This window comes from Pituophis catenifer, unplaced genomic scaffold (genome assembly GCF_029215685.1).
Source record: "Pituophis catenifer annectens isolate HBS135680 unplaced genomic scaffold, rPitCat1.0.hap2 SCAF_4, whole genome shotgun sequence".
Lineage (NCBI taxonomy): Eukaryota > Metazoa > Chordata > Lepidosauria > Squamata > Colubridae > Pituophis > Pituophis catenifer.
In genome coordinates, this window is record NW_027256884.1 from 27121890 (window position 1) to 27147044 (window position 25155).

Below are 25155 nucleotides of genomic sequence, written 5' to 3' on the forward strand. Positions count from 1 at the left end.
TCTTCTGGTTTTGCTTCCTGTCTTACACTTATCTCTATATCTGAACAACTATTACTAAAATGGTCCTCAACATCTTATCCAATCTCTTACCCGAAAGGAAAAGGATGTAATACCAGAAAAAAAGTTGGACACCAAAATTGGAGAAAGATCGCTAGTCACAGAAGAAGTTTTTAACTTGGAAAAATCTACATGTGGGCAACCTAACAATCTATGCTAATAAAATTCATAATGCCATGATGCATTCTACCTCTTTTATCAAGTGCATTAGAAATCCAGCTCTACGAAAGATGTAGAAAGGTTTTCATGCTACATAGAACATAAAATATATTTGGCTAACATGGTGGTTAAGAATAAGGTTCTAAAAATGTATGACATTTGTCAATTTATCTGCTTTTTTCCACTTGCTTTATGCAAATTTGCTTTATGTTTTCAGGAAATGTGACCTAGCATAAAGCAAGTAGAACCTGTGCTTTGTTTAAATTCCCCCATTCGGTAATGGAACCTATTATTTTAGCACTCACAAGCCAGTGTTTGAACCACGTCATTGAGCTGATTCTGTAAAAGTCAAGAATTCTCTGGAACGTGACCTGCCCGAGGAACACAAGAGAGCTACCACACAATTCAGTACTATACTGTCCAAATAGGGTCTAATTCTGGCCAATCAGTCCACATTCGTTAACTTGAAGAGAACGGTCTTCAAGGTTGTTACTGTTTGAATCACAGTAGTCCAAAGGAGAGGAACGTATTGAGGTATGGATAGCAGGTACTGTATGTCCTACACATCATCGACAGTAGCACTTGGGACAAACCTTTCCATGTATGACTATGAGAGTTAGTGTCAAATGCACTGAGAATATGAGGGACTATTGTATGTTGAGGGTAGTGATAGGTCTACATGACCTAGGAGCTTGTGTATACACACAAAACTCAGAATTAAGGAACTTCTGTATACACTCTTACTTGTACATGCTTGAGAACAATGTCATACAACAAATATTTTTCCATGCAGGGCACAATTTACTAGAACTCACCATAACTATTGTACCATACCAGTGTGAGAATCTATATATCACTGTCCCCATCCCCTAAAAAACTAATTTCACCTTATCTGCTTCCATTTTCCTGCTCTTTTTATCTGAATACATTTTGGAAAGCTTTGATGGCATGAGATTCTTAAATTTTGTTGGGGAAATGGATGTAGTCCCTATCTTGGGAATTTTAAAATTGTGGAGAATTATGATCATCTCAAAACAATTTTAAAAATAATCTGATCAGATTTACTCAGGTAAAACATTAGCATTGTCAGAATCCTGAGTTTTGCCCCCACTTTGCCTGTACAAATCCAAAGTCTGAAAACCTCTATGGTATATACTCTAGAGTAAAATATTATTATTAAAAAATTAATGTCAGGGCCATGGTTGGTCTTCACTGAATGGCATTACTCCTTTGTCACAAAAACTTCTTACATTTCCAAATCCTGATATTTTATACCATTTGCTCCTTTAAATATATATGAGATCCTGCCCCACCAATTCCTCTTGTTTCTTTACCTCCCCTCAATGGTTGCATGGCAACAACAACATGTTAACCGAAAACCAAACAGAGATTGCAGTTTTTTTGCATTTGCTGACATGTGCAAACTGCATATCTATTTTAAAGAAAGCTTTATATAACATGTAAGGGGAAGTAAAGAGAGAGAGCAATTCAGTACAGTGATGAAAAATGATTGTCATAAAAGAAACTATAACCCCAAATTGTTTGTCAAAAGTGGGAGTGCTTTCAATTATAATTATAATCCTTTAATTATAGTTATGATCAGGAGAATAGAGGAGGTAGTTGCTGAACTAAAAACAGTAAACTGCAAGTCTATTTTACTCAAATTGAAGGATTATGACTACGGCAGATGAGGGACTTTCCCACATTCTGGGAAAGACCCCAGTCTGGATTTTTTATAAAAATCCACTCTATTTAAGTGAAGGAATTTACTAAAAGGAAGGTGACTTAGAAAAGATACGCATTCTAAATAGAAGCAAGCAACCACAGCTACTGTCATGCTGCATTTTCTGTTCATTAGCAATCTCCACAGACATTTTACCATGTTATGTTTGAAACAATGCTGCCAAAAAGAAAATTGCAGCCAGTGTGTACGTATATTTTTCAGAAATTTTCAGTTACGAAAATTGGTATGTGAACTTACAAAATACATGCCTTTTAATGCTTGTTTCCTTGGGGAGAACGATGACCTGGATGACTGAGAGTCCCTATAGACATTTCCTCAGGCAAGTAGCTAAATAAAATTATCCAAGCCCTTGATTATATATAATGTCTATGCAACATCAGCTTTCCTGACTTCATGTTTGGTAGATGAGTTGGGTTTCAAATCCCATAATCTCAATGACTAAATTGGCTGCAGATTAAGTAAATTAATGTGAAAGGCACAGAATTGAGGAGATCTGATTTATTTATTTTACTAAACTTCCATGCCTCCCATCTCATCAAGGCAATAGTCATTTATATCATCGCGGGTCTGCTGGAATGTAGTCTCAGCAGCTAGCATGAATTTTCATCAAAAATTGTATTTAGGCAGCATTGGACTCCCCAGAGACTGTTTTTGAAAGAAGAGATATTGTGATGTTGAACTATATAACAACACTTTGGAATATAACTCATTGGAAACTGAATTATGGTTCTATCAAGCATAGGAGTGGCTAAAAGTCTGTTTAACAAATTGGAAAGTGATATTATTCCAGACCAGAAATTTGTGATCTTGTCAGATGCAATCAACCAGAATCCACCTGTGGATAGGCCCAAACAGATACTTTATTATTAATTACCTTTATTACAAGAATTTTGACAGACAGCCTGCAGATATAGACCTAAGGATTTGATCTCAGACATTTCCTCCTCTGAACTGACTCTAAACTGGAATGTTTTTTTTATTTCCCCTGGCAGAATCCCCTCCACAATTCCACATTTTGGGAAAAGGCAGTATTTTCTATTAATCAAAAGATACAGCAATATATGTTAGTACGGCAAAGATACTGTGATATTTTACAGTTAATACTTTGTATTGGTTATATTAGTGTATTTATTAGTAAACCAGTGACTACAAGTGGTCCTCAACTTACAACCACAATTAGACCAAGAATCTGGATCATAAGTCATTGCAATTGTTAAGCAAAATACCCACATAACTATTTCACTCAACGACTGCAATCTCATTCCCAGCTGTGGTCGTTAAATGACTGCATGGGTCATTAAATGGACAGAGTGAAAGTCCTGCCTGCTATAAGAAGAGAAGCTCAAATCCCTAAGGCCTAAATTTTGTTTTTCCAGTCCATTGCAGGCCTTCTCCTCTCCTCTATGTGTGAAGGGAACTCCTACACTGAGATGGAAAAAGGAAGCTCAGATTTTGAGATCTGAACTTCCGCATCTGCCACAGAAATTTTCCTCTCCTCCAGGCACTAGCCTTTCTACCATTCAGAAACTTTGCATTTGCTAATTTTTTTCTGAGTAGAAAGCTAACCAACACTGTGTTTCTGAAGGCAAGAAAGGCTGATCTTCAGGTTATAAGCTTCTTTTCTCCAGCCCAGTGCAGAAGTTCCTTTCTACACATAGAGGAGCCCGGAGAAACTCCAGAACTTGGCAGAAAAAAAAGAAAGCCTGGATGACAAACAGTTGCATTTCTTTTCTCCAGCCCAGTGCTGAAATTCCCTTCTGCGCATGGAATCTGAGCTTAATTTTTCCAGCCTGCCGCAGAAATCCCTCACCCCCATGCACATAAGGGAGGTGTTTAGCAGGTGGCAACAGCTTGCAAACTTTTCTGCCTCCTTTCCCAAGGATTATCTGAGGAAACCAGCAGAGAAGATTTGAAATGCCAATCAAATGCTCGCAAAATACTTGGCAATCAGTTTTAAGTGCAAACATGTTGCCAAATTCCTGAAATGCAATCAAATGATTCTGTCGGGTGTGGCACTCATAACTTCAAGGGTCATAAACTTTTTCTAAGTCTGTTGTAACTTCAAATGGTTGTTAAGCAACTACTTGTAAGTTGAAGACTACCTGTATTGATAAATATAATATGTAGGGTTTGGGGTTCTTTGTTTTTCTTTATAGTCTTTTGGGAGTTGTTTTTTCTTCTTTTGTTTCTATTTTTTACTTTAAATTTAAATATTGTTTTGTTAATTGTTTATGTTAAAAATGTAAAATAAAATGTAAACAAAGTTTAAAACAGGAGATATATATATATATATATCAATCAAAGCTGAGAACACTGAACAAGTAATGCCTATTATAAATATTATATAAACAGATTCACAAATCAAAACTTTCCTCTTCCTTAACATTGTTTTATATTGCCCAAAATAAAACTTGTGGGTGTATGTGTTTAAACAGGCACTTTCCTTTGTAGACAGATATTTTAATCAAGAGGAACACATGGCTTCTGTGAGGTCTTCCTTATAAAATAAATTTCTTACATTTCATTAAACTTCTTTAATTTTTCAATAAAATTATTTGATTTCATTACCTCTGTTATGAAACTTTAAATTGTTCGATAGTCTATTTTTAGTCTGAATTTTAAGTATTCTGCCCTTTAGTTTATATACTTGGAAAGGAAAGTTGCCTTAGAACTTTACTGAAGAATTAGATAGACACACCAGAAAAGAGTAAAATATTCTGTGGATCTTGTGATAAAGTTTCCAGTGACCAGGAAAATGATCCACTCATATGATCTGTGAAAATAACAATGGGGCTAGGAAAAACATTTGCTACAATTGCATCAATGAAACATGGCAAAATTTAGAGTCATTCAAGGGGATTTTCCAGCCATAGTTCAGCAGAAAATTTAGAACATTTATTTTATTATTTATGTACTTTATTAAAGGTATGTGCTACCCAACTCCCAACAATTCTGGGCAGTTTCAGTGTTAAAAGCAAAGGGGAAAAAAGCACAAAAGACAAAAATGTGTGAAGATGGAAAGCATGACAAAGTGCGACAAAGAAATGAAGAAAAAAAAAAGAAATAACCCAATGCAGTCCAAAGGAGGTTTCACTCATGTTTACTTAGGACCCAGGCAAAGCGCAAAGTCTTCAATGCCCCTCAAAACATTAGTAGGTTGAGAGATGTCCAGATTTTGGAGGAACCTCATTCCCGAGCACAGATACTGCTACAGAGAAGGTGCACTTTTGGGATTCAACAGATGTCATTGTTTAATCAAAGATGGAGCATACCAACCCTATCCGTGCACATAGGCACAGAGCTCAACTTGTGTGAGCAATAGGTCAGTGCGCACATACGTGATTGCCCGCCAGCCTGCTGCTTCCACAAGTTGAGCTACATGTGTGCTCCGATCAGCCACTCAAGCAGCTCAATTCTGAATATGCTACGGCTCAGTAGTGAGCCATGGCCCAGGAGCTGGGCTAGTAGGCTAGGCAGATAGTATGGGAGACAGGCAATCTTGGGTAACCAGGTTCTATACCATGAAGGGCGTTATAGATTATGAACAGTACCTTGAATTCTACTCCAAAACAAAAAGGCAACCAATGCAGCTCACAAAGGAAATGGTTTACCAAAGTATGCCCATCATGCCCACAGAACTTTGTTCTGGACCATTTGAAGCTTTCAAGTGTGGTTCAAGGGCAGTGCATGTAGACTGCATTGCAGAAGTCAAGCCTTGAGGTGATCAGGGCATGAGTAATTGTAGGAAGGATTGTTAGTAGACTGTTCCAGATTCAAAGAAACTGCTGTTCATGCATATTCCTAAAGCAAACTGATTTTGGCAAAAGTTGTAAATATGAAAGAAGAAAAAAATACAGAGAAGTAAGAATTAAAGAAAAAACACATCCCATAGATGCTTTATTATACTTTAATGAAAAGTATCAAACCAGTAATTAAAATAATTATACTTACCAGCCCACTTAAGGCTACAATCCAAATGTAAGACCCAGAGGTTAAAAGCTATAAAACAAAAAGTGTGTAATTTAAAATGGAATTTAGATTGCACAGTCCTTACACTAATATTATTTCAACACTAATTCAAATACAGTAGAGGAGAGAATATCATAAATTACATTTCTGTTTTTGTGCAACAAAAGGGGCTCAAGTATTTATTTAAATGTTGTCGTGAGTTTAGAACAATCTGAATGAAGGCTGAATGAAATCTGAATAAGGCTGAATGGAAAAGTGGAACAAAAAGAGCAGAACATTTCTAGGGTTTGCTAAGTTTTTTTAAATTGTAAAATTCAGTTTGATTTAATAAAATTATTTTCTCCAGAATCTATTATGAAAGCCAACTTCTACCGTAAACAAGTAAAAAAATGCTTTTGTTTTTCATTAGCTATCTACATATTCAAGGGGAAAAAACCAGCTTTTAAAAACAAATCAGGCAACAAAAATACTAAGAATTATATCCTTGATCACAAACTTATTTTAACTTAGTTTATACTATGATGGTTACATCAAATAGAGCAATACTAAATAGAGATGTCTGTCTATCTATCCCACATGCAATGAAGCAACTATTTATTTCTCCCTGTCATTGCTGCAAAAAGAACTGAAAATGAGCATGTAACAAACTAAAAATGGTCAACTGCATTTTTCAGGTTACCAGAAGAGAATTAGGAAGGGTTGTTTATCACTTTGCACTCTACCCTCAAAATCCAAGCTATATTGTGTACATCTTCCTTAAAAAAAAAAAAAAAACTTGAAATGCATAACATAGGGTTAATAATATTTTATAAGTTTGAACATTGTTTTATCAAAAAAATTCAGCAATCTGAAAATTTATCATATGTCAGATATTTAATTATTCTGCAAGAGAGATAATAATTTAGCATGATCTCAATTGCCTGCAGAATGAAAGAGCGATTATTTAACGGCACCTATCAGCTTGTTACGATAAGATTGGAGAGCAAAGCAAAGAAAGTGAAGCTATGATAATATCTAGAAAAATGTCAAGAGTTGCTCTGCCTTTGCTGTAAGATGGAAATGCTTAATCAAAGTAACAGGAGTTACAAAACATATTCTTTATCTGGTCTGAATATTTAGGGAAGTGTAAAAGTATCATCCAGACTAAAACCATATTAATAGCCTGAGCGGAAAGCTTGGTTACCAATGAAAAGCCATAGTTTTATTATTGAAGTAGCTATCTGTCAAACTGATTACCTAAGTGTTATAGAATTATTTAAAAATGGAAGAAACAGAAGATTAAGATCCTAGTATTTACCAAACCAGGCATGCCCCCAACATAAAATATTCCCTCAGGTATGTTTTTAAAAAATAGAAGTGTAGATAACACATTATCAATAAGGGAATAAATAATAAACAAATGAATTCACTAGGCTAGGATGGAAGTTAGAGTTCTACAGGAAATTTTGAACCAAAGTCCAACAAAAAGTCTAACCAAAATCTATCACAAAATAAAATATTAAAAGCACACTGAAGGTTGGTTTCCCCATTGCTAGCAATTAAAAGTGGGGTAAAGCTATGGGATGTATTAAAGTTTACCTTTCACTCACAGACAATATATGTATGTATTGAATATGATCACTAAGCTCCTATTGCCATTGCTATCAATTTACTGCACATCTACAGATTTATGCTACAGTGTTTAGTGCATTTTTAAAAAATAGTTTTGGAATTTTTAGGACAAATATTATTGTTCCAGAAGTTTCTAGAAAATAGCAGGTGCAAATGGAAAGTGCAGAACTGCTAAATCAAGGCAAAACAAATTAACACATACAAACCTGCAAACCCAATATATAAACCAGCGTCTTGTTTGTGATGGAAAATTGTCCTAGAATTTGTGTCACTTGCACTCTTGGAATGGAGGTATAAAATGGAACAAAAAGAGCAAATACAGGCCCCAAGCTGTTGAGACAAAATATATGCAAAAATGGAATATCAACATAATTCTTACAGAAAATATTAACTCTCTTCCTTAATTATTTTGATTAATCAAATGCATCTTAGTACATTTTAAAGTATTAAATACTGTATCTAGGTTTACATATTTTAATATCACATTTTTTTTGTTTAAATTAGTTTTTAATTTAAAATTAAATGCACTCAGAATAAGAGGGCTCTTTGCCTGCTTCTTACTTAAACCATCCAATAAGCCATAATTACAGTAAATGCTTTCCTCAATGAGTAAAGTCTAGAAAATGAGTTCCTTCTTCCTTCATTTGATACTCAATCACTTGGTAGGAATAACATCTCTGTCTTATCTTCTGCAAGATCTATTCTTCTTGATCACTCTTGACAAATATTAGGAGTGATTTATACATATAAATAGTCTAGAAAGTATTCAGTTTTATAAAAGCAGGAGAAGAAATATACATTTGAATACTGTATACAAACGATAGTTTTAAGAGAAGAGAATATACAATAGATACCCTGTTTCCCCCAAAATAAGACATCTCCTGATAATAAGCTCAATTGGGCTTTTGAGCACATGGCCATAAGGCCAAGTGCTTATTTCAGGGTTCAAAAAAATATAAGACAGGGTCTTATTTTCGGGGAAACATGGTAGTTTAGGCTTGAACTGTGGAGTCCTTGGGATGCACTGATGATGTTACCTAGTTGGATAACAAAATGTCTGCAAGCAACAACCAAAGTACCAAAGTCAGAGACCACCAGTGACTCCACAAATGATAATTTATATTGAGCTGCTACTTTGACACACAAGTAAATATTGCAAGAAATCAATGAAAATCAGTGCAAATGGTATTTTCTTTTAATTATTCAATATTTCAAATTCAAGTTGAAGGCAATTGCGTCTCAAAAATCTCAGCATCCATCTGAACTCAAACATAATCCACAAATGCTTCTTTAAATAAGTATTTTTTGCCAGCTATTTTCAAGGACATTTCTGTTCCTACAAATACTCTGATTGTGTTGACAGAATACTAAAATATCCTCTCAAATAGATGCAGAAAGCTACAATTCAGACATGCACAATTCAACAAACTAAAATTAATTATATTAAATTAAGAAATCAACTTTTGCCATGCTTTTTTTTTTAAAAAAAAATCAAGAATAAGTACATCTTTAGAGTGAAGGTAAAACTATCCTTAATAAGAAGTGTCATCAAAATATTAATGAATTACTGTGAAGAACAGTAAATTTATTACAGACATATGATATAATGTAACATTATGGCACGTATTGACTGAGATATTGACTTGAATCTGCACAACACATTTGCTTTAAATATGCTTGGTTTATTAAGTTTATTTCTCAATGTATTCTGTCTATTTATTTAAAATACTTACATGGCCATCCATCTTATGTACAATAACACTGGGTGACTCACCCAGTGAGTCAGTAATGCTAATATCACATCTCATGGTATCCCAGCCCTACCACATCCTTGTACATATGTTGGCTTCAATCTCCCTCTAGCCTGATGCTTTCATATTTAACCAATTTGGGTCAAGCTTTGGTTCAGTAGGTTGCATAAACCCAAGCAATTTGGTTAGCGTATTATGGAAGTACTGCTAAGTTATATATTAAGGCTTAGTTTGATATGTGAACTAACAATGATTTGCTACTACAGTACATTAGAAAGCCTTTAAACCCTATCTTTTCCTCTTTTCTGTACTGTGTTGAATTAAGACAATAATTTTAATTTATTTTTGTTTCTGCATAATAGATAGTTTCAGATATTTCATAAGTTTTAAATGTCAAGTATATTCAACAAGATTAAAAAAGGCAGTTTTCCCCAGCCCTTCATCTTAATGAGGGGAAAGTTCCACTGACTGATTGTTGATTCTGATAGCCTTTTTAACACCACAGCATTCTTATTCTACTTTAACATCAAAATAACCTTTTTATCTCTTTCCCTCTTGCTTCACACAAACAAAAATGTGCAGCAAATATAAAAACAGATTTCTTAGATCTTTCTCATTAATACATTCCCCAGCATCACAAAAGGCTAATGTCTTTTGTTGATCTATGATTCCCGGCATCTTCATTGTAAGAAGCTGGAGAAGCTGCTACCAAAAATGAGGAAAAGAAACCCGGGGAAGCCAGTTCTTCTTATTTGTCACACTTCTTGTCACATATCCGCAGACTTACATTTCCTGATCTTTTGTAGCTGACCATTCTCTTCCTGAGAGATCACTCTACCACAGGCCAACAAAACTCATACATGGGGAAAGGCCAGGTTTATATCTCAAAAATAATTGTGGGTCACAGAGGAATAGTTGCTGTGCTGATCAATTGTTTGGAGACTACCAGTGCAGCAACAGCTGCTAGCAGTATCCATTAGACCTGAAAGTATTTGGCAGCATATCTTTTGTGGTGGAAGAAACTGCAAAGAATTAGCAGATCCTTCCTACCAGATGTTTGATGGCAGTGGATTGATTGGTTAGTTTTTAGTGGTGTAATAGTAGGTGGGATGACCTTGGAAGACAAGAGAAGATCCGTAGATTAAACATTAGTCAGATAAGTGATATCTGAGTCCGCAGATAGAACAGGGGCATGGCAAACATCTCAAAGGAGGCCTCCCCAGTTTCTTGGGGGAGAGGTGTAGTTTCAGACTTGCAAGATTCTGTTAATGTCATCTGTAATAACATTAGGGCTACGACTTCTGGAAGTGGACTATCTCACAAGGTTGACAACCTCTGGGCTGCCATATGCATCCTGTGGGCCATTGGTTGTGTAGGTCTGCTCTATAGGAATACTTCTATTGTCAAACTGGTCTTGTGGGAAATCTTTGATTGGAGCTATGTGTGCATACTTGTTCATCTGACTTGAGCCCATTCCCTGGTATAATGGCTGGGAAAATGTGAACTTATTTAGAGCTTAGAGAAGTTAGTAGAAGTGTCTACATAACATACTTAACCGAGGGAGCTGGAGCCATATGGTTTCTACTTCTCTGAATTTTGTTGAGATTGAGGCATACTTTGGGGCTGCGCTGACCAGCACACTCTAGCAATATGACCCCAGTGGCCACAGCAGTGGCAAATAGCATCCTTGAATTTGCAGGAGGTTCTCGGGTGATTCCCTCCGCAACTCAGATAACCAGTTTTAGCAGGCTTGGTGTAACTGGCCCAATTGTACTTCTTTGTCTCTTTAAGACGATTGACGTCCAAATCATTGTCCAAATCAAAAAATTCGGTCTCACTGAAATGGCCATCTCCTTCAGTATTGGCAGGCTATGTCCCCGAGGCAGCTCAGCTAATGACAGTGTGGCTAGTTCTGCGGCACACACCTCATCTAATGCCATTTGGAATGTGAGTTCATGGTTGGCTATTAATCTCCGTTTGAGGTGTTCATCTCGTGTGCCGCTCACCAGTCTGTCGTCTGGATTGACGAACTCGCAGTGTCGCGCTGCTCTCCTCAGAGCTGCCACATATTGATTAATAGACTCCCCCGAGGCCTGATCTCAGTGGTAGAAGTGCTGGCGGCGAGCTATTCTAGGGGGCGCAGGGGCATAATGCTTCCTCAGCTTATTCATGAATTCATCCCACATCCCCGAATGGATTGATTTGGGAGCCATTAGCGTCATGGCAGTATCAAACATTTCTGTACTGCAGAAACTCAGGAAATATGCTAGTTTACAATTGCTTGACAGATTTGTGTAGACGTTGGCAATGAGGAAACAGTCAAATCTCGCCACGTAAGCTTCCCACGATTTGGTAGTAAGGTTGAATGGAGGGAAATTCTGTGAGGACACCATTCCCGCCAATTAGTTGGGGACTCATTCGCTCTGTGTGACTGTTGCCGTGCAACTTCTTGTCGCTTCTGACAGAATGTTCGCCCAGTGACAGCTCTTAGTAACTCAGCTCTATTTTGTCTGTTACCTCAGATTGGCGATCCCACCTTCATCGCCAGTGTTAAATTCAATCCTGGAAGGGGTTTGCAATGACTGAGGTGAGACGCGAGCTAATAGGTAACATTTATTCTAACATGCTAATATTCCAGCAACAGTCACAACAAGAGCAATTGAGTTTGTTTGACAGCTCTTTTATACTAGCTGTCAAACGGCTTAGCCAATCAGGAATGAGGTAACATTTCTCTTCCTCCACTAGGGGGAAGGATCCTGGAGGGGACCTAGTACATGACATTGGTCAAACAGAAGCAATTAAAATCTGAAACTTCCCACCATTGTTGGTTTTCATGGACCATTTAGAAAACAACAACACAGTGGCCTGCCAATAGAGAAGAGGTGGCTTACTATTTTCCTAACCTTCTGCCCTTATTTCCCAATCCATGGGGCAGTGGGAGAATGAAAAGTAATATGGAAAAGAAACAGTGTTGGTACAGCAATCCTCTTTTTGTGAGTCAATCTATGATTTTATCTGTCAACATTAGATTTAACCCTCTTATCCATATTTGCATAACACAACTCACTGACAAAGGTTTAGTTCCACCAACCCTAAACCGCTTATGGGTTAAAACTAACCCCTCAAACTTGTTAATAAATGTAACAGTTCATATATCATACCACCTCTTTCTTTGACTCAGTTATATATACCCGGCAAACAAGACTACTCATACATTTTTCCAGATTAATTAGATTTCTTTTCTTTTAGTGCCTGGTGGCTAGCGAGCAACAAAACTCTAGCTGGTCCTTTTCATCTGAAAAATGTTCTGGGATTTTGTCAGAGTCGGGGACATGCAGGAAATTGGAACATTAAAAAGTTCAATTTCCTAAATTTAAAAAATATTAATTAATATCAAGTTGTTGAGGGCTCTGGTAGTTATTGTGTTGCCACACTGCTGATAAAAATATGTAGACAAATCTTTGCCCAATATGCCTAATTATATACATACCATTGTACTTCCAAAAAAATATACAAACCCATCATATTGGAAACTGTTATTTAAGAGTTATTTTTTATGTTTCACAATATGTATAATGCTTTTCTATCCTCATTGTTTAACTGAAGTGCACTGCTGGGGAGTCTCACTGAAATTCAGTATTCTAAACCTTGTGTCAGGCCTGGAAGCCATCTTTTTCATTGGATCTTCATGCCTGCCACACTTCCTACTGTGGGAAACAGGGAGGGGGGATTGTATGGAACCAGGGTGATATATAGTAATAACAACATTCCTTTCTCAGACAGTCAAGGTCATCTGGCCTTGCACCTGGACGGCTGGAACTGGGAGGCAGCTCCAGTTGGGACGGTGCTTGGATTGGACCATGTGATGGACATGTGGGTATTGGGCAGGGACTTGAACTTTCGTTTGGGTGGGAAAAACCTGGAAGTTTTCCGATTCGGGTTTCCCCAGATGTGCCAATATGACATCTCTAATGAAATGTAACTTTGAGAAAACTCAAACTCAAACCTCTGAGTTTTCTTTTGTTGGGAGTGTTATTTGGAACTCTGACGTATTCTGGCCTGTGCCCATAATAAATATTTGATTTGATCTGATTTGATCTGAATAAGCCTTGACAAAAACACAAAAACACAATATCATTTATTTCTTTATTTCGTATCCAAGGCCACAAGTGAAACTTGATGTAACAGTTCAATAGAAAAGAATTATTGTCCTTGCCTCACAAAATCTCAAATTTCATTGAACAAAATACTTGGACTATTGTAATGCTCTCTACATGGGGCTCTCCTTGAGGAGCACGCGGAGGCTCCAACTGGCGCAGAGTGCGGCCGCGCGGGTGGTTACGGGAGCAACATGGCGCTCCCGTGTAACACCTCTCCTGCGCGAGCTGCACTGGCTCCCGGTGGTCTTCCGTGTGCGCTTCAAGGTTTTGGTGACACCTTTAAAGCGCTCCATGGCTTAGGACCTGGTTATTTACGGGACCGCCTACTACCACAAATAGCCTCCCACCGGCCGGTACGCTCTCATAGAGAGGGTCTCCTCCGGGTGCCATCAGCCAAGCAGTGTCGACTGGTGGCCCCCAGGGGGAGGGCCTTCTCTGTGGGGGCACCTACTATCTGGAACAAGCTCCCCCCGGAGATACGGAGGATCCCGGATCTGCGCACCTTCCGCCGTGCTCTTAAGACCCTCTTATTCCAGCAAGCCGGCCTGGCCTAATTTTTCTCCCCTTTCTTTTAAATTTTAAATTTTAAATTTTAATTTGTTTTAAATTTATTGGGATTTTAATTGTCGTGGGCCAATATTATTTAATTTGGTTTTAAATTGTTCTTAACTTTTGTATTTCTGTATTTTATCTTGTGCCTGTTCACCACCCTGAGTCCTTCGGGAGTAGGGCGGTATACAAATTTAATAAAACTAAAAAAAACTAAACTAAACTTACTGAATGATAAAGCTAAAACTATTCACGTATCTTCCCCTTTCCATATTACAGAATACAGCAAAGAAACAAATTGAGCTTATAACTTCTGCTGGTTTCATGGATGCCATCAATTCCATTTCTATAGAGGTGGTTTCCCCCCCACCCCCAATACTATAGAAGTGACTTACCATTGTCTTTCCTGGAAACTAGACTATATTGCAGTGGCTGCGTTTTAGGTATTTTCATTCTCGTTGCAGCATACTTCTTTTGGTCTCTCCTGAACTGACTTTGTGTCTTATCTTTGCCCAACTATACAATTAACTATTCTGCATTAACATAACATTTTTTCCATCAATAGCCTTTGGTAATATAGCCTAGAAATATGTGTCATTCATATATAATTCCATACAAATGGGAAATGCAGAGTTTAGTTTAAAAATACAACTGGTCCATAGGAAGGGACACTCAACACTCCCCCCCCCAACAATGAGCAGGAAGTGAGAAAAATCTCAAGAAAAACTGTCAGCTGAAATGCGAAATTTGAAATGCGAATGGACAGGGTATATTAAAACGAAACGCACAAATGTCCCAATTACACCTAAGTTTGATCTTTAGTTTTCAAAAGATACTACCACTGTAAGATTGGGACTGGGAAAAAATCTCTCTCACATCAGAGAAAAGCTCACAATGCTTGCAACAGCAACAACACACACTGAACATTATATACTTTCACCTTATTTTGCGAAACTGTTCTTTATTCTGCTCCTTCTCTCTGCATTTCTTATGTCTACAAAGGCTACTATTTTATCTGGGATGTGTTAACCTGAATTTTTTTACAACTAGTTACTTCAGGTTTAGAGAGAGAGGAAATGCCCTCATCTCTATAAAGGGGGAGTGTGACCTAATCAGTCTTAAGAACAATATACAAAAGGGGAAACAGTTGCATATGAAATGTACCGCCACAAAGAACACAGCAGAGGACTTAATGAAGTAGCAAAACGTAAGTATAGCTGACATTGTTTTTTCCATTGATTAATTATTGTAAAGTATTAATATTTATCAAGCATCAGTAGTTCATCAAAGCAAACAAATGAGCAGCAGACTTTTATTCTGGGATTATAATTAGCTTTTATTTTATTTTATTTTATTTTATTTTATTTTATTTTATTTTATTTTATTTTAATAGCAAAAATATAAGGATTAACTACATCCAACTATTAAAAAAAATTCATCATATGACACAGCAAATAGTCACAGAGAAATTTGTGTTATGTTATTTTGGCTTTGCTCTAAGATAAACATTATTAAAATAAAAGGCAACTTTTGGAATTCCCTTTCAGTGCTTAAAATGTCATATAGTTCAGTCCTCCTCCATTAAAATGTTTTATGATATTTCATGTTTATATGGCATTAAACATTTGGAAAAGTCATCTTGCTTTCTCTAGAATATTGTATACAGTGAAAGTTCTGCCCAGAAATATGTCTCCTTGAACAAGGTGCTGTCTACTCCCATTTAATTGGTCTTGGTCTCATTATATGCTGGACTAACTGAATTCCTGTAGTATCTCTCTGGATAGTTAATTGAACCAAAAGTACTTGAAAGATATTAAAAAGGCAGTAGTTTATGGGTGGCTGATTCCACTTTTTTGGGAACATGCTGGGATGAAGCATATTGGTGACATTTATTTACCTAACTAATTTCTCTTTTAGGATAACTCCAGTTTGAAAATTGTAAATATTCTTTTGGGGAAAAAGTCATGAAAAAGCAGGCAATCTTTGGATCAGGTTATTGCTAAACAAGTATTTAATTCATCCAACTCTCCTGTCAGAGCAGATTAGAGTGCTGAAAATTGCCCCTGGAGTATGCTTAAAGTCTATCTTGATTTCACAATTTGGTCCAGATGCACCAGCAACATATAAACTCCAAAATTATTGTCAATGTTAGTATGTAAATCTTTTGCATAGTATCAACTACACTTTCTTTAATTGTGAAAAATTAATGAATAGAGTTAAGGTAGATACGAGCAACAACTCTGGAATAATAAGTGGAAACAAATTCAATAGGTAGGGGTTTAAAAGAATACAAAATATGTTTCTTGTGATGTTATAACAATTTTAAAAAACAACTTTCAGATTTATTAGACACCTCAGAGAATGTTTTCAAAAAGTTAGCGGTCAAACTCAATATGCTGAAAGTGCAGAGTGGTTGAGGGAACACATTCACTTATGATACAAGCTTCTCCCAATGTTACCCATTTTAGTTTAATATCCATAAGACCGATAGATAATATGTTGTTTACAATATGGCTTAGAGATTGAAATATACTCTTGAACTGTATACCAAGCATTTGGAATTTATATTAAGAGCTATGCCTTTACCCGACTGATATTTCCAGCAAAAGATGCTGCAAATACAATGCTGAAAATGCAGTGCAACCCCAGGGTTACCATCTTGGATCAATTACATATAAATACTTCTGCCTAATTTGTTTTCTGACAGTATAATGGAAAGTTTAATCATTCTTATTCTGCATGATCAAGGACTAATGAATCAAGTCTTACTGACTTCCTCTATATAAAATATATTTTCCTTTCCTTTTTTTTTCTTTTTTTCTGATGTTTTTTAAATTTTAATTAAAACAGTTAAAATGCACTATATCACATATATTTTACATTTAAGTTAACATTTATCATTTCCAAAATAACAGTGTTCACTTATAGAATTGAATTTCAATGCATATAGTATTGTTTCATGGAATTTTATTCTGACAAAACTACAAATCTATCTTTCAAGAAATTCTTACTACTATAAAAAAAATATAAGGCTCAAGTTTTGAGAGCTAAGTATCAGTTTAAGAGTTTAATTAACATTTAGGTTATAGAAGTGTATCCCATAGCAATAGCAACAGCACTTAGACTTCTATACCACTTCATAGTGCTTTACCAGGCCTCTCCTAAGCAGTTAACAGTTAGCATATTGCCCCCAACAACCCTCATTTTACCGACCTCGGAAGGTTAGAAGGTTGAGTCAACCTTGACCCGTTCAGAATCGAACTCCTGGAGTGAGCCATGAATGAGCCTGCAGTACATTATAATCACTGCTCCACCACGGCTCTTATCCTATAGCTATTAATATTAAAAACACAAGTGTAATACAGGCCAAAGATTTAAAACAAGATGCATGTTCTTCTCATCAATCATTTCCATATAAAAGCAAATAGAATGATCTGCTTCTGAAATTTAAATAAAACTGATTTATTAACATTTTGAGCTTGGGTAAAATACAACAAAGCAAGAATAATTAAAAGCCATAAACGTAAAATAAAAATGTCCGAATACCAATAAAAAGTAACTGGCTTTATGGGAATTGCAGTGTATGAAAAATTGATATAAAAATTTTATGCTGAAAAACTGAAAAGAAGAGCAACAAGCAAAAGAAGGCTATAGATAGGAAAGCACAGAGGCTCCCTGCCACTCTGGCTCCTGTTTGCCTTTATGATTTTTGGGTGGGCAGTTTATTTATTTATTTGTTCGATTTATATGCCACCCTTTTTCCGGAGACTCAGAGCGGCTTACAATGCGTTAAGCAATAGCCTTCATACTTTTGTATATACCTGCTTAGTAGGGCTTTCGCCCCCCCAAGCGGTGTTCTTTTTTATACAAAGTCAACTTATTGCCCCCACAATCCGGGTCCTCATTTTACCTACCTCGAAAGGATGGAAGGCTGAGTCAACCTTGAGCCTGGTGAGATTTGAACTTGCAGTAATTGAGTGCTACTTAACAGCACTTTAGTCTGCTGTGCCACCAAGGCTCTATGTTAGCTAACAGACTGAGCTGACATGTTACTGTTATGCAACAACATTAATTCTAATATTATAACTACTAAAATCCCATATATTAGAATTAACTCTAACTAAAATTTGGAGAAAGCAGCATATGTCAAATGCCAAGGAAATCAGGAGATTCAGGCAGTTCAAAAGAGCATAAAGATCTATTGCAAGCTTAAGCTCCCTACAAAAATCTGATGTACCAACGGCCAAGGGAAATGCATGGGAATAAGAAGGCATTCAAAGTGGGCTGGGCTTAGCCCTCTTGTGAGCGCGCAGGGACTGATGACTTATGATGCATTTGACCTCTCCCTCGGACTCAGCCTAGTCCTATATCATACTTGAAACATGTTTTACATTAAGAGCATCCAATGTCCCAAATTAGAATAGCTATGGCAATATATCCCCTTTCTTACTTTTCTCTATCTGTTTTCCTTATTTTTCACTTTTTCCTAAACTAATATTTAATTTAAAAATATGTTGTAATAAAATACAAGTCCTGCAAGCCCACTCATTTCAACAGCCTTGTTCTTTATTCCAGAATACATAACTATGATGGGTAAGTTCAAAAGTAAACTCAGTACAAAGTGGACTAATATCCTGCTTACATTAATTATTCTGTTAAGAATGGTGTAATACTGTTAAGCAACTTGGTTTGCTAACTGTACACTAGATAGAACAAAATAAAAAAAACTTCATGAAAGCCTGGAAGTGAAAAGACCGAAAACTCATTGGGTGCTGTTGGTCAGTCTACTAATCCAATGTAACTGATTTTTAAGGATATTTTTAGTTTTAGATTTATTTATTGTTGTGCTTTAAAATTGTAGGCCGCCTCAATTAGAAAGAGGATATCTTTTGATAAATATGATAAAGAGCAGAAGCCTTTAATTTGGACACACGTAATCAACTTCTTAAGCGTGTAAAATATTTCTAATATTGAAATCCTGTCAATGGAGAAAAGTTAACACTAATGCAAACAAAAAATCAAAATACCACATAATTTTTGTGACAGCACAAAATAGAATTTCAATATGTAATAGTGTTTTTATTACTGCCCTAATGTTTTTAATCACCAATCATTTTCTCCCTATTATTTCTCCCTTTATTTAATTCAATGTAGGTGACATACATTTCCAAATTGATTTTAGATGACTTTTTTAGGGGATATCTGTGATATTTCACTTCCAGAAAGCATATTTTTCCATTCATAACTTTATACCTTTATTAAGCTGAACCTAATAGAGCACATGTGTTAATACTTAAGAAACTATGGCCCAGCTGCTTTCAGCTTCTAAACCATGGGTGTCAAACTCACGGTGTCACATTTCCATCACGTGACATTTTGCAACACTTTCCCCCTCCGCGGAGCTGAGGAGGTGCGTGTGACACATCTGGACCGCGGGCCGCCAGTTTGACACCCATGTTCAAAACTATTGCTATCATCTTTTTTTAAAATTACGTATGATTACCTACTAGGGTTCAATCAAAAAATCATTTGCATATTAACAAGATGGAATTTTGTTTTGTTTTTGAAATGAACAGACAATTTCATACTATCTAATTTCTGGACTTCTAAAATGCTTAGCTAGCTATTTAAAAAAAAGGAACATATGAATTCACCTTAACATTTTTCTGTTTCTTCTGTCATGTTTTCTAGGCCTTCTGAACTTTGAGTCATATTAACCATGGCAACAATCTCTCCATCTTCTGTAACAAATCAAACTCAAATCGAAACTTGTGATTTATATGAACATGAAGATTCAGCAAGAATTTTATTGCCTACTTTCTACAGTGTTATTTTCATAATTGGTGTACTTGGAAATGGACTTGCTCTCGCTGTGATTGTAAAAAATAGGAAAAAAATCAATTCAACCACTATTTACTCAACAAATCTTGTTGTGTCAGACATTCTTTTTACAACAGCTTTACCTACCAGAATAGCATACTATGCCCTGGGTTTTCACTGGCCGTTTGGAGAGGTACTCTGTAAAATTACAGCCCTTTTCTTTTATATCAACATTTATGCAGCTGTGAATTTTATGACATGCTTGAGCATCGATAGGTTTGTAGCTGTGGTTCATCCTTTAAAAACCAAGTTCAGAACAGTTAAAAGTGCCACATATATTTTTTGCTTTGTGTGGTGTCTTGTACTTGCCCAAACTCTCCCACTGCTTACACTACCCATGTCACATGAAGAAGAAAAAAGGACCACGTGCATGGAATATCCAAACTTTGAAAAAATTAAACAACTCCCTCTGATGCTTCTAGGTGCCTGTTTACTTGGATATGTAGTTCCCCTTGGAATTACAATAATCTGTTATTCAAAAATCAGTTACAAACTCTGTCAAAATGCAAAGCAAAACCCATTAGCAGAAAAATCAGGAACAAACAAAAAGGCAATTAATATAATTATCTTCATCATCGTTGTATTTGTAATCTGCCTTACTCCCTATCATCTTGCCATTATTATATACATGATTAAGAAGCTCGTGCAAGGAAATATTCCCTGCAGCAATCAGAAGATCTTTCAAAAGACGCTCCATTATACTGTGTTCCTGATGAACTTAAATTGCTGCATGGATCCTTTCATCTATTTCTTTGCTTGCAGAGGATACAAAAGGACAATAATGAAAATACTGAGGCGTCAAGGAAGCATTTCAGAATCAAGTGCTGCCAGAACTGCTCCCGATGAAAGCTCCCGGGATGCTGCAGACACACAACTAGCGCCCCTTTCAGCAACTTTAAATGGAAAAAGGTTAACACAAGCCCTTTCATTTTGAACATGCCTCCAGAATCTCGATTTCAAAAACGCTGGAAATAGCAAGAATCATCACAGCAAGACAGGCAAAGAAAGAAGAGAGAAAAATCCAATTGTACATTTTTTAAAAAAGAAGTAGCCACTTGATTTTTCAGCAGTGAAGCGGAGGATGGATTATGCAACATATCATTACCACAGATATTTGATTTAATAATATTTGGGGTTTTCCAAATATTCCTTTTTTTTATCTTTCTCTCATGTCAGTGTACCTCTATTTTGGGATCCTATTACCCAAGTTCTCAGGAGAAAAGCAACCAGTTTAATGGATTTAAATAACTGGACTCTAAACAATATACCTTGGATTGGCAAAATAACATGTGACAGATATGCAAAAGGGAATATTTAACATTTTCTTTTTCATATCTATATATGAAATACATTTATTTATATAACAATTATATAAACAATTTAATTATAAACAGTTTTGTTTCTCAGGAGGAGGTATATAGATAGCTTTAGGCAATTTACTATATTGTTAGAAAACAATCCCCAAGCGTTTAAATAACTTATTGAACACTGGATCCTATGTTTGGTTTGATTATTCCATGATAATTTTAAGATACATAACCTACATAGTTTAAAGGTCATATGTAACAAAAGCAGCTGAACCTCTAGGAGGGAAGGCTGAAAGTCTCAAACCTCCTCTCACAGCAGCCCTCTGGGTTTTCACAAATGGCACTCTCTTGAGGCAGTGTCTTGCAATTTCTGCCATTGTGAGTGCTTCACTTTGTATCCTTTCCCAAACAAGAAATGTAAGGATTTTACAACCTCTACCACCTTTCTGTCTATTAAAAGATAAAAATAATTTTAAAAAGGTTAAAATGTAAATGGATGAAATAATTTGAATAGTACTGCTTCTAGTTTAACAATGAAAAGGTGTGTGGCTAGAAGGTTTAGCATTTAGATGTGTGGGGGGGAGGGAAATCAGGCCAATCTCATAAGAGATAAACAAAATCAAACATTATTTTAAAAAGTGTAGAACATTTCAACTTCAAGTATCGACATTTTCTTTTGCAAGAAGGAAATACACCCACTCCTCATTTAGTGACCTCAGTTAGCAGCTATTCACAAATAAAAAGGTAATAAAATTCATTTTCTGACCAACGCATGCATTTACAATCAAATTTTGTGCTCCTGACAACACATGCCAGTGACAGTAACACTGGCTTAGCTGTGCAACAAAACTTTATCTGAATGAAACAACAGCAATCGGTGATTTCTCTATCATGTGTTCACTTAGTGATCATTTCGTTTAATGGCTTGATCACTAGACTGGAACATAGTCGCTAAATGAGAAGTGGATGTACAGATAAAATGCTTTCAGAAGATCACAGGGTGCCATTATTCTGCTGCAAATAAACTTTTTAAAATCTATGCAAAGTACTGGAGAAAGTTTCAAAGGCGTATTACAGATCAGGAAAGATTCTAAAGAGAAGTTACTTTTCCATGCACAACCTGAGGATATGTATAAAAAGACTATAAAGATATATATGGAGACTTACGTAGCATGTGTGTGAATGTGCCTTCCATCAGTGATGACTCACAGCAATAAGAAAATTAACCTTCATAAAAGATTTTCGGTTAGACTTATACAGGTAACCTATTTCCTCAGGACAAAAGTTTTCTTAATATTCCTAGCATGTCGAAACAGGGCCAGTCTGTTTGCATCAAACTTAATGGTCACCATTCCCCTCCCTTCCACCTTCATAACCATTCTGCCAACCAATGCCTGGCAAGAATTTGTTTCAGGTAGATTTCTGTTGCTCTTCCCTAAGAAAGAATGCACACAAATAATTAATTCCTTGTGTGTCCAATCACACTTGGCTAATAAAGAATTCAAATTCTTACTATGTTAATAGTCAGGAAACTGAAAATATGATGCCTATCTAGGAATATGAGAACAATGTCTAATTACCTAACAAAGGGCTATTATTCTTGGGCTACAAAGTCTGCATAACTACAGGTAGTCTTTGACTTACAACAGTTCATTTAGTGACTGTTCAAAGTTACAACGGCACTGAAAAAAGTGACTTATAATCCTTTTTCACACTGACAATCACTGCAGTAGCCCCATGGTCATGTGATTAAAATTCAGACTGACTTCGCTACTGACTCCTATTTATGATGGTTGCAGTGTTCCGGGGGTCATGTGATCACCTTTTGTGACCTTCTGACAAATAAAGTCAATGGGGAAGCCAGATTCACTGAACAACCATGTTACTAACTTAACAACAGCAGTGATTTGCTTAATTCTATGGCAAGAAAGGTCGTAAAATGGGACAAAATTCACGACTGTCTTGCTTACCAAGGGAACTTTTGGGCTCAATTGTTGTCATCTGTCAAAGGCTACTTGTACTAGACAGCAGCAAAAGGAAAAGCTGTTCATTTCTCCTTCCCGCGATCTACTGATTTCCTCAGCCCCAATATGGTGATCCTATTTATCAACAATGCACCTGATGAGAAATGTATTTTACACATATGCTGTATTCAAATCTATAAATATGCTACATGCTGACATAGAGCTAAGAACATCTAGACAGATGTTAAGCAATCAAAAGAAACCGTACCAAGATAGTATTGTAGAAAATACCTTTTTCCCTATTTAGTGGGAAGCGGGTCAGTGATCTATCTAACAGAAAAACTGTAATTGGTTAGTTTCTATAATTATGTAACAAACAAAATGGAGAAGTAGGATGGGTAACTGTTTATCTTCTGCAATATTCTGTCAAGAATTCTTTGTTGCAATCTTTAATACCCGTCCCTTTTGCATCAGTTTGTTCCTGTTTGTCTTAATCATAGAACTGTTTGTATCTTCTATGTTTCTATATGGTGCTTTTCACTTTTGTAATAAGGTTATTCTTTCTTCTGGCCTTGTTCTTGTAACCCCAATAATATATATATGGAGAGCTTTGTTTTTACTGGGACTAAGAGAGATAAGATGTAAAAAGTAAGCGTTTTATAAAAGTTCCAAGTATTTCATAAAAGAATAGATTCCTGAGTGGTTAGGTGCAAAATTCAAATTTATACATGAATTGAAAATTTCAATAAAGTGGGAAAACCTAGAAAGACAATTGCTGACATAACAGTGATTTTATCTGTATATTGGTAAAACTCCGGTGTCTGTTTCATACTTTGTAACCTTCAACTGGGGAAATGTTGCAATATAGAGCAAAACTTTGCCAACAAAGGCCAAGTTAGCTCAAATGGACCAACTTACAGAATGCCTGAGACTCATTACTCCTGAGTAATTGAAATTTGTGGAATTTTTTGCCACCTCAGCACTGCTGCCATTCTACCACGATCAACTGCATTCATGTAAATCCCCATTTTCAATGTTTCCTTACAGCCTCCCACAAGCCATGGAGAATGCAGAAGGAACGGATATGATTGCCAATTCTCCTACACTTCTTGCCAAAGTTGTTGCTTGTGGGAAGCTTGCAGGGACAAAGTCAAGGGAGAAATGGTCCAGGCCCTCTGCACTCATACTGAGCTATCCATTTCTGCATTCCCTTGCTCCTTCTCCCATCTGGCAGCAGCCATTTACCTGCCGGTAGGGCAGGGCAGGGCAGGGAAAGGAAAGGAAGATTTCCAGTACTTACTGCCAGTTTCTCACAAGGAAATCAATGGGAAAGATGACAGGAAGTCACTCCCACTCCCACTGTTTTTTTCTAATTTTTTAAATCCACCCTATTGTCATTGTTTCTCTGTTTAGGTAAAAAAATATCTCTGAAATGATGACCAAATGTATAACAGGTTGCATAGTTATCATTAATACCATATTTAAGATCTGTCCGTAAATTCAAATTACTATGATAACGAGTAGTAGTTGGTTTATTAACACATTAAGTTTCCTGACTTTCCTGTTAAACTGCTCAGAGGAAAAAAGCAATAATTGGAACAAAATGTTTTATGGCACAGTAAAAATTTACTGGCATGTTTCACGAAGGGAGTGCTTTATTCTGATGTAATAAATAGTTGTGGATTGTACCTAAAATTGGTTGCTCAACAACAAAAATAGGACTGTTGTCTTTGCAGGTGTAGCCCTGCAGCAAGAAACAAAGGAACAGAAATCAATGCAGTTGTTACTTCTTGCATTTTCCTCTTATTGAATGTCAGGGGTGGTGCCAGTATCTAAACATCTGTTCTCAATTAGAAAAGGCCAATACTATGTTGAAGAAAGTATCATTTAAAATTAATGCAACATTTAATCTTTTATGGATGTTTGAACTACTTAGAGTTGAAATTTTCATATCAAAAACTGTCTGAAAAATGCTGTAATGGTATGTTATCAGGCCCATAGATT

At 36.3% G+C, this 25155-nt stretch overlaps 2 protein-coding genes across 2 annotated transcripts in view; one reads left to right on the forward strand and one right to left on the reverse strand.

Moving 5' to 3' along the window:
* The window catches only part of UBAC2 (UBA domain containing 2), an 88271-nt gene that overhangs the window by 26942 nt on the left and 36174 nt on the right, over positions 1–25155 (reverse strand). Inside the window, exons 5-6 of the mRNA XM_070942889.1 lie at positions 7747–7870; positions 5912–5959 (exon numbers count right to left, since the gene is read on the reverse strand). Of these exons, the coding sequence (XP_070798990.1) occupies positions 5912–5959; positions 7747–7870 (172 nt within the window). The remainder of the gene's footprint in view (positions 1–5911; positions 5960–7746; positions 7871–25155) is intronic.
* Positions 19720–20866, forward strand: GPR183 (G protein-coupled receptor 183). The gene has a single exon (XM_070943498.1). It carries the CDS (start codon positions 19720–19722, stop codon positions 20812–20814), a length of 1095 nt encoding a protein of 364 aa, XP_070799599.1. The 3' UTR covers positions 20815–20866.